Source organism: Mobula hypostoma, chromosome 1 (assembly GCF_963921235.1).
Source record: "Mobula hypostoma chromosome 1, sMobHyp1.1, whole genome shotgun sequence".
Taxonomy (NCBI): Eukaryota; Metazoa; Chordata; class Chondrichthyes; order Myliobatiformes; family Myliobatidae; genus Mobula; species Mobula hypostoma.
In genome coordinates this window covers 229,995,969-230,009,711 of record NC_086097.1, presented here as the reverse complement: position 1 = coordinate 230,009,711, position 13,743 = coordinate 229,995,969, and the positions used below count along the sequence as shown (strand labels likewise).

General features: G+C 40.6%; 1 protein-coding gene across 2 annotated transcripts in view; it reads left to right on the top strand.

Moving 5' to 3' along the window:
* The window catches only part of pag1 (phosphoprotein membrane anchor with glycosphingolipid microdomains 1), a 161,650-nt gene that overhangs the window by 121,065 nt on the left and 26,842 nt on the right, over positions 1–13,743 (top strand). For both annotated transcript variants that reach the window (XM_063042134.1, XM_063042142.1), the window contains one exon: positions 6,826–7,032. In XM_063042134.1, coding sequence (XP_062898204.1) covers positions 6,884–7,032 — 149 coding nt within the window. In that variant the 5' untranslated portion in view covers positions 6,826–6,883. The remainder of the gene's footprint in view (positions 1–6,825; positions 7,033–13,743) is intronic.

The window sequence follows — 13,743 nt, the reverse complement described above, 5'->3', positions numbered from 1 at the left end:
TAAGTAAAAGGTGTGGAACATTAGACAGTTGCTGTTTGTATGATTTTACTTTGGGACTCTGAACTCTGCTTATATCCCATGTGCCTCTAACCTCCAACCACCCAAGAACCTTTCCCTACTCTTTGGAAAAGAAGCATGCCCACAATTAGCTCCTGAATTTCTGATTTCCTATTTAGCCTGCCATCTCTCACATCAATGTGCCACACTTGGCCCACTCGCTGCTCGTTGTGTATGATTCTGTACAAACCATTCACTCTAATTGGCCAATTCAGTGACAGCAAAATTGTTCACCCAGTATTTAACTGGCTTGGTTTCCTCGATATCCTATCTGGCTTGGATATACTGTAATTATTGGCAGATAAAGCTGGTGGCTTTTCTCCAGTACAAGCTAACTTTCTTCCTGGCTTGGCCATCTGTAACAAGTAAATGCAGCTCATGTGTTTCTTAGTTTCCACACTGGTGCAGCTGCCTGTAATGCAGATTCCACTCAGCCAGCGCTCTGTCAGCAACATAATTCCAGCAATGGTTTCTTTCTCTAAAGCAGTGACAAATTGCTGTAAAACAGCTGCTGTACTGCTAATCAAGCTTCTTTTCGGAGCAATGATCTTTACAACACTTTAGAGTCACAGTCATAGAAAAATACAGCATATAAACAGACCCTTCAGCCCATCTAGTCCATGCCATCCTTTTGTGCAATTTTTTCTCTAACTTTGGCTACTGAATAAGAATAACCTCCATTTTATTTTTGTTATAGGACCATAAGACATAGCAGAATTGGGCCATTTGGCCCATCGAGCCTGCTCCACCATTTCATCTTGGCTGATCCCATTCCTCCTTAATGGTTCCAGAAAACTAAGAAGGGAACTGATAGATTGGTTAGCCTAAAGTCAGTGGTGGGGAGGATGTTGGAGTCGATTGTTAAGTTTGTGGATTCAGGGTGTTTGGAGCTGCATGATGAAATAGGCCGTAGTCAGCATGTTTCCTCGAGGATTTCCTGTCAAATCTGTTGTTGTTGTGTACTTGGGTTTTTCAGAATGCCTTTGACAAGGTGCCACACATAAGGCTGCTTAACAAGTTATGAGCCCGCAGTATTACAGGGAAGATTCTGGAATGGATAAAGCAGTGGCTGAATGACAGGAGGTCAAGAGTGGGAATAAAGAAAGCCGTTACTGGTTGGCTAGTTGGCTGCTGGTGAACCACAGGGGCCTTTGTTCGGCCCAATTCTTCTTACATTACATGCCAATGATTTGGATGACAGAATTGATGGCTTCATGTCAAAGTTTGCAGACAATACAAAGATAGATGGAAGGTCAGGTAGTTTTGAGGAAGTAGAGAGGCTACATGAGGAATTGGACAGATTAAGAGAATGGGCAAAGAAGAGGCAGTTGGAATACAGTGTAGGGAAGTATGTGGTCATGCACCTTGGGAGAAGAAATTAAAAGAGTAGACTATTTTCTAAATAGAGAGAAAATACAAAAAACTGAGGTGCAAAGGAACTTGGGAGTCCTTGTTCAGGATTATCTAAAGGGTAAATTGCAGGTTGAGCCTGCAGTGAGGAAGGCAAATGTGATACTAGCTTTCTTTTCAAGAGGATTAGAATATAAAGGCAAGGATGTAATGTTGAGGCCTCACTTGGAGTATTGTAAGCAGTTTTGGGCCCCTTATCTTCGAGAGGACATTCTGAAACCTCAGTGGGTTCAAAGGAGGTTCATGAAAATGATTCCTGGATTGTACCCCTTGTCATATGAAGAACGTTTGGCTCTGGGGCTGTATTCACTAGTATTCAGAAGAATGAGGGGTGACCTAATTGAAACCTATTGAATGGCAAAAGACTTTGATAGGGTGAATATGGGGAGGGTGTTTCTTATGATGGGTGAGTCCAAGACACAGCCTCAGAATAGAGGGGCGTCCTTTTAGAATGGAGATGAGGAAGAATTTCTTTAGCCAGAGAGTGGTGAATCTGTGGAATTCATTGGAGGCCAAGTGTTTACATAGATTTACGACAGAAGTTGATAGATTCTTGATTGGTCAGGGCATGAAGGGATGCTGGGAGAAGGCAGAAGATTGGGGCTGAGAGGAGAAATTGATCAGCCATGATAAAATGGCAGAGCAGACTCAATGGGCCAAATGGCCTATTTCTGCTCCTACTGTATATCTTGTAGTCTTAACCCCATTCTTGTGGAAGGAAGAAGTACCCAACAAATATTTTTTGCTTATAATCAGACTGACAAATGCAGGACCATTGAAAAGGTTAATATTTTCAGGATAATTACAGAAAAGGTTACTCAACTTACGTAAATTTATCCATCCAGCTAAGTCCCAGTATCCCCTAGCATTTTTCTGAATGTCTTAAATCATCGTGGAATTATGTGGCCTGTTTCATATGATATCATTCAAACTGTCTTAACTTTTGTAATTCATTACAATACTTTGAATTCATTTTCACTGGTCCAAGTTTAATGTCATGTTATAAGACTGTATTTTTTACACAACTGAACCAATTTGGATATAATTTGAAGTTCAAAGTAAATTTTATTGTAAGAGTAACTATGCATCACCAAATACAACCCTGAGGTTCTTTTTCCTGCAGGATCAATAAGCGATCAAGTAGAGCATAGAAGACAACAAACTGTGCGAATGCAAATATAAATAAATAGCAATAAATAACAAGAACATGAAATAAGATGAAGAATCCTTAAAGTGAGATCATTTGTTGTATGAGCATCTCAATAGATGAACGTAGTTATTCCCTTTTGTTCAAGAGCCTGATGGTTGAGAGGTAGTAACTGTTCTTGAACCTAGTGGTGCGAGTCCTGAGGCTCTTGTACCTTCGGCTTGATGGCAGCAGTGAGATAAGCGATAGCCTGGGTGGTGGGGATCTTTAATGATGGATGCTGCTTTCTTACGACAGTGTTTCATATAGGTGTGCTCGATGGTTAGGAGGGATTTACCCTTGATGTACTGGGCCGAAACTACTACCTTTTGCAGGATTTTCCATTCAAAGACATTGGTATTCCCATTCTAGGCCATGATGCAGCCAGGCAGTACACTCTCCGATACACATCAACAGAAGTTCGTCAAAGTTTTTAAATCTTCGCAGACTCCTAAGGAAGTAGAGGCGCTGTTGTGCTTTCTTTGCAATTACATTTATATGACGGGTCCAGGAAAGGTCCTCTGAGACAGTGACACCCAGGAATTTAAAGTTACTGACCGTCTCCGCCTCTGATCTGCCAATGAGGACTGGCTCATGAACCGCTAGTTTCCTTCTCCTAAAGCCTACAATCGCTCCTTGATCTTGCTGACATTGAGTGAGAGGTTGTTGTTCTGACACCACTCAGCCAAATTTTCAATCTCCCTCCTGTATGCTGAATTACCACCACCTTTGATACGGCCCACAACATTGGTGTCATCAGCAAGCTGAAGATGGTGCTGGAGCCGTGCTTAGCCACACAGTCAGGGGTGTAAAACAAGTAGAGCAGGGGTTAAGCACACAGCCCTGTGCTGCAAGTTTTTCCCATCATAACCATCACATTTTCCAGTTTTGTATGAAGTCCTGATGTTAGCCAGAAATCTGTGGTTTCCTTGCTAAATAACACTAGATGAGATATATTACTATAAGCATTAATGATGACAAGGAAAATCCTTAACGAGTGGGCACAGAATTGGGTTATTCAGCTAATCAAGCCTGCTCCATCATTTGATCATGGCTAATTTATTTTTCCTCTAAGCCTCATTCTCCTGCCTTCTTCCCATAAACATTGATGCCTTAACTAAAAAAAAACACATCCGCCTTCACTTTAAATATTGTATAGGTTTCAATGGGTACATTTAATGTCAGAGAAATGTATACAATATACATCCTGAAATTCTTTTTCTTTGCAAACATCCACGAAAACAGTGCCCCAAAGAATGAACAACAGTTAAATGTTAGAATCCCAAAGCCCCCCCCAGCTCCCCCTGCCATGCATAAGCAACAGCAAACCCCCTCCCCCACCAGCAAAAAAGCATCTGCACCCTCTACCAAGCACTTAAGCGTGCAGCAAAGCATTAATACTTACAGACGCAGTACCCCAAAGACTACTCGTTCACCCAGTATTTGACATCTTTTTTAAAAAAAATATGGGGTCCAGAACTGTTTGCAACACTCCAAACGTGGTCTGACCAAAGTCTCATAAAAGCTCAGCATTACTTCCCTGCTTTTATATTCTAGTCTTCTTGAAATAAATAGTAACATTGAATAAGCTTTCCTAACTACTGATTCAGCCTGCAGGTTAGCCTTTAGGGAATCCTGCCCTGGAATTCCCAAGTCCCTTTGCACCCCCACTGGGGCTTTAAGCAAGCCCTGGGTACTAGATTACGTGGGCAGTACGGTAGAGTAACAGTTAGCGCAATGCTTTCCTGTATCAGCTGTAAGACTGCGGATCCATTCCCTCCGCTGCCTGTAAGGAGTTCTCTCCGTGACCATGCAGGTTTCCTCCGGGTGCTCCAGTTTCCTCCAACGTTCCAAAGGCATACAGTAATGTTTATTGAGTTGTGAGCTTGCTGTGTTGGTTCTAGATGTGTGGTGACATTTGCAGGTTGTCCAGCACAATCCTCACTAGTTTGATTTGAGGTACGTAATTCATTTCACTTTGTTTCAGTGTTCGTGTGACAAACGAAGCTCATCCCCAATCTTTTGAGCCTGGTTTAAGCAAGTACCTGCCATATCAGCATGGTATTCAAGGTGGCCTATTCATCACAGCTTCAGGTTGTGTAACACGCGCTAGAATGGAATTGAGAAAATGTTGATGCTGGAGTGGTAGAAATTTAAAATTGAAAAGGATTTGCTGCATAATTCATTATTCTCATTACTACCATTGGGTAGGCGATACAGACGCCTGAAGACCCATACTCAACATTTTAGGAACAACTTCCCCTCTGTCATCAGACTCTTGAACGGTCCATGAACTTGATACTCCTCTTTTCCACGATTTATTTATTTGAAATTATAGTAATTTTTATGTCCTGCACTGTACTGCTGCCACAAAACAACACATTTCACAGCATATGGCATAATAAACCTGTTTCTGATTCTAACTGTCATTTAACTTTGTGAATTCAAGCTTCTATACAGCCGAAGCCTCAATCCTTAATCAGGTAACTGCCTCTTTAAAAATATTTATCGTTAGACATTTAGAGACCATTAAAAATTATCTTTTTAATGTATAATATATAAAATATATTTGAAAGATAAAAATGTTAATATATATACAAAATACACAGCATATGTAAGTTGTATTCAGATAGTTATACAGTAATAGCCAGCTGCCATCTGAATGACTTCCTCATTAAAGATGCTTCACTTAAGTACTTTAACAGCAAAAAGAGTTTGAAAAATAATTACCCCTTTTCTCCCTTCTGAACTTTCCACAATCTGGTTGTACATTATCATTTCAACTTAAGTCTAAAAATAAGTCTGCTGTTAAAATGATTCTGGTCATCAGCAAGGACCTTCAAGGATACAAAAATATACTTGTGTAAAATCGGAGGTGGCCTCTCAAAATGAGATTAAGGGCAGTGAAGCGTGTTCCCTGTTTCAAAGTGACTGAACTTATTAACTTAAAATAAATACATCAAACAGGAAATCTATAAAATGCAAGTTCAAATGAGAATAAATCTGTAGATATAAAACTGGAGCATATTCATCTTCAAAATATGTTAAGTTGAGATAAATCTTGATTTCAAGTAAATCAAGCTGATTCCAATGCATTCTACATTGAGGTTATGTGACAGTGTTTTAAAGTATTCTCATCCAGTGCCAAAGTACTTTGTGCAAAACTGTTATTCTGTCATTTTCTATTTTCAATGCACATTTGTTCAACTTAGTTGGTTTTACAAAGCTTATAATGTTGCGGTTCCATAAGAGGCCACAGAAAGATTTGATGTGGGATTTATAATTAATGGTATCCCATCTGATATTTGTGGCCCTATATTTCCAACTGATCTATGTCCTGCTGAATCCCTTGAAAACCATCCTAGCTAACCACAACTCCACCATTTTGTGTTGACTTCAACCTTACCACCTATCACATACAACTGATATTGTTTGGAGTAACCATTAAAGTAAAAAATCACCAAGTATAAATACATTTTTCAGCTCTCTTTGGCAAGCAAACTGATTTCTTTCAGGAAACAAAAGCAATGCCATTCAAGATGTTGCTATGAATTTGAAGAGTTTGATATGGACAGTTGTGAAGTGTGGCACTTTGGGAGGTCAAATGTAAGAGAAAAGTGTGCAGTAATTGGTATGACCTTTGGGTGCATAAATGTGCAGACGGATCTTGGGGTGCAAGTCTGTAGTTCCTGGAGGTGGTGATACAAGTAGAATGCACAAAAGAGGGACATGCCTGACCTGCCTTCATCGGTTGTAGCACTGAGTGTAAAAGTTATGAAGTCATGTTGCAGTAATACAAGTTCAGAAAGATGATAGAGCGCAACATGATAGATCTGAGGAGAATGTTCCCCCAGTTAATAAGTGTAGACTTAGGGTTCATCCTCAAAGCATAGGACATTCAGAGCTGAGATGAGGAGAAATTTCTTCACATAAAGGATTGTGAGCTTTTGAAATTCTCCAGCCCAGTGCCCTCTGCAGGGTCAGTAACTGTGTTTACTTTATCGTCAAATGTTTGGTTCTAAAGGATTAAGGAATTATGGAGCTAGGACAGGAATGTGAGGTTTGGGCAATAGAAGATCAGCCATGGTTTTCTGAAAAGCCTTCTCCTACTCTTACTTGCATGTATGACTGATTACTAATAAGAATGTTTTTGTGCTTTTCATATATTTCAGGTCCTAGGAAGATTTCTACACTGATGTCATTCAGTAATAGGAACCTCCTGCCTTCCTAATGGCTCCAATTTCTGCTGACGTTGTTGGAGTTATCCCAGGGTTACTTGACAGTGGACAATATCAAGTCATTTTCTGGGGCCTATTTACCTTTGCTTGTGCCTTTTTGGTCATGATTGTTTTCATTTTCTTGTGCAGTAGCTGCAACAGGTAAGAGAAATTAATCTTAACAAACAAAATAAAGCATATCCTTTCCTATTCTACTGAATCGTGCATTATCCAGTTTTCAGTCGGTCCTCAGAACCCAATAAGCAGCTTTTCCTCTGCTTAATATATCATTCATGTAACTTTCTGGATATCTGTGCCTGTCACTGGGTCAGTACTCAGGATGAGAACCAAAATATAATTCAAGGATGTGGGAAGTAGCTGAAGGAACAGGCTTCAGAGTGGGATTGCAAGATGGGAAGATCAGGAAAGAAAGGGAAGAGTAAAATCTGATAACCCTTCTATGGACAAAAGGTTTTGGTATCCTAGAAGGTATGGATAATACTTTGAGATTTACAAATGAGTTTGTTTGTTATGTGCTGTGCCTTATGACATGGACAATGATGGTCTTTCCACGACCATGATTGTTCTTGGCAAATTTTTCTACAGAAGTGGTTTGCCATTGCCTCCTCCTTGGCAGTGTCTTTAGAAAACAGGTGGCCCCAGCCACTATCAATACTTTTCAGAGATTGTCTGCCTGTCGTCAGCGATCTCATAACAAGGACTTGTGTATGCACCAGCTGCTTATACGACCACCCACCATCGGCTCCTGTGGTTTCATGTGACCCTGATCGGGGGGTTAAGCAGGTGCTACACCTTGCCCAAGAGTGACCTGCAGGCTAGCGGAGGGAAGAAGTGCCTCTGGATAGAGATGTATCACTGCCTCACCACCCAACTACAGATTACCGATGGTGAAAGTTATAATGTGTACCAGCTCCTTTTGTTTCAGTCTCCAACTTGGATTTTGATCCAGTTTATCTTTGCCACTCAAAGAGACTCTTAATTTCTGCTCACACAGTTCATTGCTGTATCTTTCCTTTTACTAAATACGTATGGTTTAAAAGCATACCTATGGGAAAATTGATGTGCTCAGGAGCTGTTCGGCCCATCTTTCCCTACATCCCTGCAAGGCACCAGAAGCCCATAGTGCCTTTTCACTTGTACTCCCAACAGGATTCATCATCTTTGAGAAGAGGAAAGAAAAATTGAGATGCGAATATTTCAGGAATGCCTGGTTGCCAGCTGAATACTAGAAAGTATTCATGTACCAATTATTCTTTTATCAATGAGTGATAATACTTAAGGTACTTCTAATATGTATATTGTTCAAAGGCAGTTAACAAGGAAATTGGAACATGGAACACCGAATTAGAACATGGATCACAATACAGGCTCTTTGGCCCACAATATTGTGCCGACCTTTTAACAAACTCGAAGATCAATGTAACTTTTCCCTCTGACATACATTGTAGCCCTCCATTTTTATATCATCTATGTGCCTATCTAAGATTTTCTTAAGTAAGTGTCCTTAATGTATCAGCCTGCACCATTCCGTGCACCCTCCACTCACTTGCACAAAAACACCTTTCTCTGACATTCCCCTACTCTGTATACTTTCCTCCAATCATCTGAAAATTATGCCCCTCCCCATATTAGCCACTTCCTTCCTGGGAAGAAGTCTCTGGCTATCCACACTAACCATGCCTCTTATCATCTTGTATTCCTCTCCTTGCAATCCTTTGAGTTGAGTATGATGTTCTCCTAAGGGATTGTGTATTGGTGAGTCGTCAGGTGGCTGCAGAGGCCAATCAAGGATCCGCATATTCCACGGGACTTAATCCGAGATGTTCGGGTAGGTTCACTTTATGGAGAACACCTGTGCATGACTTTCTTTAACGTCGGGAGGCAGATGCATGTGCAACCACCACGTGGTCCTTGTCAGGGTCCAGTGGCATCGTATGCAAGATGACTGGGGAACCTTCGCTGCTGCAGCCTTCCTATGTCTTCACTGGCATTGTGTCATCATCGTCTTCCAGCACCATTGTTGAAGTGTGGGTTGGATTGGCTCTTCGGTTGGAGCCTGCCCCTTGATCTTACCGCTGCTGGTGACCCTACCAGGAGCTAAGATCCAGACACCATCACTCTCCGGCTCTCCGGAACACACAAGCCTTACCACTACGACAAGATGATTATCCTCAAAGTAGTGTTTACCTCTCTCAAGTCATCACTCATCCTCCTTTGTTCCAAAGGAAAATACACTGGCTCACTCAACCTATCCTCAGAAGACATTAGGGAGCAAGAATGGACAATGACATGTAGCTACTATGAGGACAGAATATGTGCTTTAATTAAAGATGGAGAGAAAGGGTGCAGAGTTGGATCATTGGGGGTAAAAAGTTCCAGAAATTACGATCAATACTATAAGACCATACACATAGTAGCAGAATTAGGCCATTCAGCCCATCAAGTCTATTCTGCAATTCCATCATGGTTGATCCCAAATCCCACTCAACCCCACATGCCTGTCTTTTTGCCTTTGATGCCCTGACCGATTAGGGTAAATTAACCTTCTGGGAGTCATCCACGAGGACTAAGTCCCTCTGCAGCTCTGATGTTTGAACCTTCTCCCCATTTAGATAATAGTCTGTACTATTGTTCCTTTTACCACAATGCATCATCATACATTTCCCAACACTGTATTCCATCTGCCACTTTTTTGCCCGTTCTTCCTATTTGTCCCAAGTTCTGTTGCAACCGCATTGCTTCCTCAGCACTACCTACCACCCCCTGCCCCCCCACCTACCTTCGTGTCATCCGCAAACTTTGCCACAAAGCCATCAATTCCGTTATCTAAATCATTAACAATGTGAAAAGTAGCAGTCCCAATATTGACAACTGAGAAACACCACTAGTCACCAGCAGCCAACCAAAAAAGGACCCTTTTATTCCCACTTTTTGCCTCCTGCCTGCCAGCTATTCCACTATCCATGCCAGTATTTTTCCTGTAATGCCATGGGATTTTATCTTGTTAAGCAGCCTCATGTGAGGCACCTTATCAAATGCTTCTGAAAATCCAAGTAAATGACATCCACTGCCTCTCCTTTACCCACCCTGCTTGTTACTTCCTCGAAGAACTAACAGATTTGTCAGGCAAGATTTCCCTTTACAGATTTGACTTATTTTATCATTAGTCTCCAAGTACCCTGAAATCTCATCCTTAATAATAGATTGAAAAGCTTTCCCAACCACTGAGGTTAGGCTAACTGGCCTATAATTCCTTTTTTTTTTTGCCTTTCTCCCTTCTTAAAGAGTAGATTGACAATTGCAATCTTCCAGTCCTCCGGGGCCATGCCAGAATCAAATTATTCTTGAAAGATCATGACCAAAGCATACATTGTCTCTTCACAACCTCTCTCAGGACTCTGGGATGTCATCCATCTGGTCCAGGTGACTTATCCACCTTAAGATCTTTGAGTTTGCCTAGCACTTTTTCCTTTGTAATTGCAATGGCATTCACTCCCGCTCCCTGACGCTCACGGACTTCTGGCACACTGCTAGTGTCTTCCACAGTGAAGACAGATGCAAAGTACCCATTAAGTTCATCTGCCATTTCTTTGTCCCTACCTCACCAGCATCATTTTCCAGTGGTCCAATATCATCTCTCACCTTTTTACTCTTTATTTAAGAGTAAAAACTTAAGAAAGTTTTTTTATGAAGGATACTGAAAAATCTTTTGCAATCTTGCTTTATATCATTGATTAATCTGCCCTCATATTTCACCTTTTCCCTTCTTATAGCTTTTCTAGTTGCCTTTTGGTGGATTTTAAAAGCTTCCCAATCATCCAACTTCCCACTCGCTTTTGCTACCTTATATGTTCTTTCCTTGGCTTTTATGCAGTCCTTAACTTCCTACGTCAGCCACGATTGCCTACCCCTGCCATTTGAGAACTACTTTTGTGGGACATATCTATCCTGTGCCTTGTGAAAGGTTCTCAGAATCTTCAGCCATCTCTGCTCATACAGGTGAAGGCATCTCCGTATTGGTGAACCAATTAAAACTGGGCTAGAATTAACGATGCAAAGAGATCCAAAGGGGAGAGGCTAGGGATGAGTCCATGTGGGAACTTTGAATTGAGGTTATGTATTTTTGAAATTATATAATGTTAATCTAGCTACTTAGCCTTTTCCACTGAAATGCATTGCTTATTAATTTATGTTTCTCTGCTCTTATATAAAAAACAAAGCCAGTTGAAAATAATCGTTCTAAGGAGAATACTCTTTAGTAATGCACTTGACTGGATTGTGGGAATTGAGAAATACAGCAGTTCCAAATCTGTATCCTCTGCTCTGGTGTTGAGAATGGAGAGCAGGGTGAATTCATTTTAATTATCTCCCAAGATTCCTTATTGTAGCGAGGACATTCATGACCTAGATTTCATTGTTTATAGTGAGTTTTTTTAAAACATTGTGGGCAGAAGATTAAAGAGCTTATGCAGGAGAGGCTGGTCTTCTAATAATTTGCTATTAATCTCTTGCTGGTTTGTGAAATCTTCCCTGAACACAATTTGAGTTTACGGATATAGCAAGTCTATAATGCCCTTTTCTTTTTGAGATTATCAATATGGTCTTGCAGTAGATGCCAGTCTGGTTATCGTGCATCCCAGTATGTGTGCAAATTTAGCATCACAATCCCATAACTGAATGGACTGAAATGTCCATGCATCAATCTACAATAAGAATTCATGTTAGCATTACAGTTCTTTTGAGTATTCATTTAAGCTCCTTTGTGTAGCATCAAGACATTTCCATCTCTAGCAGTAATCGTGCAGGCATTGGTACTTAAAGTATATTTGGTATTTTATTGTGTTAAAAGTAAAAATGAATTGTCCAATTATTTTTGCAGAAGGTAAAATCACTCATGAGTACTCATTCAATGAGTATGCAAATGATTTCTGAAGCTGAACAAATACAATTTCTCCGTTATGGACATAGTAGGTGTACAATATACAGAAAATGACAATCAATAGCATTTAAAAAGATAAAGATACTGAAAATGCATTAAAATGATATGTACATATCTCCAGAAGGGAGTCATCCAAAGGGATGTTTGATTTGTTTGCATTGATTGTGGGTGGGATGACGTGGTGCATTACAGACGACGCACAAGTTCTCCCACAGTTAGATTTTTCTTCAAATGAATTGTGCTCGACACTGAGTGGTCACTTTATGAGGTACTTCCCCTGAGTGCATGTTCACGGTCTGCTGCTTCTGTGTCCCATCTGACGTGTTGTGCGTTCAGAGATGATCTTCGGTATTTGAATTACAGCCACCTTCCTGTCAGCTTGAATTAGTCTGGCCATTCTCCTCTATCTCCTCTAAAGCATTTTCACACACACAACAGCTTCTCACTGGATGTTTTTATTGCTATCAACTCTAGAGCAGGGATTTCCAACCTTTTTTATGCCATGGAGGCTTACCATTAACTGAGGGGTCTGTGGACTCCATATGGGAACTCCGACTCTAGAAACTGTCGTACATGAAAATCCCAGGAGATTAGCAGTTTCTGAGATATTAAAAACCATCCCATCCGGCACCAACAATCATCCCATGCTCACAGTCACTTCAATCACATTTCTTTCCATTCTAATGTTTGGCCTGAGCATCAGCTGAACCTCTTGACCATGTCTGCATGCTTTCATGCGTTGAGTTGCTGCCGCATGATTGGCTGATTAGATATTTGCATTTACGAGCAGGTGTGTGTAATGAAGTGGTCAGTGAGTGTTTATACACAAAGTATTGAGAAGGAACCAATGTTACAGAAAATAATGCAACCCAAGAACTAGATCAGTTTGGCCCATTTTGGAGATGGAAATAATGGAGAAGGGAATGGGTATGGTTAAGAGATCGGGAATATTAAGAGAAGGGATGTTGTTGGGAGGGTTGATGACCCTCGTGTGTCGGGGGTGGGGGGGGGGGAATTGTGGAGATTGGAATGAAATTTTGGCTTCTTTGATTTAGCCTGATGCTCCAAGCAAAGCATAGCTGTTTCCAACACACCATTATAAAGGCATGCTACATCAGGTTATCATTCATTTTACCTGATGGATTTCCCAAAGCCCCAGAAGTCAGACTAATTAGTCTGAAAATAGAAATCCTGTAAAGTTATGGTATCCTTAAAAAGTTTTCAACAGTGACTGCACCGAGAGAGGATAGTTTGTCCATCCCTCCCTCCACCTTTTTTAATATTTTAATTAATCACCCCATTAAGATCTACATTTTTAAAACTCTTCTGAGTAATGAACTGGTGTAAAGTCATAGAAAAGTACAGCACAGAAACAGGCCATTCAGCCCATCTAGTCTATGCCGAACCATTTAAAACTGCCTACTCCCATCGATCAGGTGTTTTTATTAATACAATAAAAAGAAAAATATTGCCTAATTTTTCTCCTCTGAGGGATTTGTTTGGATTGTAATTGGAACGTTGGTGCTTTGTGTTCCGTCTCATATTGCCCGCACAACAGAGGGATGGAAGATGTGTTTAATCATGTGGCCCCAACACATGACTGACTTAAGGTCAACTGGCAGTTCAACAAACTTTTCTGGAATGGAAACGCTATCCATCGTGACCAAACTTGAAGTTAGTTAATAATCCTGTGATCCCTTTAAATTGAATCTACCTCAGTATGATTCTTTCAGAAGAAGGGAAGGTGAAGGTATGCCTTCATTTTCAAAAGATGTATCATCGCTGATATATCTGTGTATTGTTTTGAATATCTGTAGAATTACACAGCTGTTAATAGGTATACAGAAAACATACACCTTTTCCCCCCTGTAGCTGTTCAATTATTGTGGTTGTAGGCTTATTTATCATCAGTA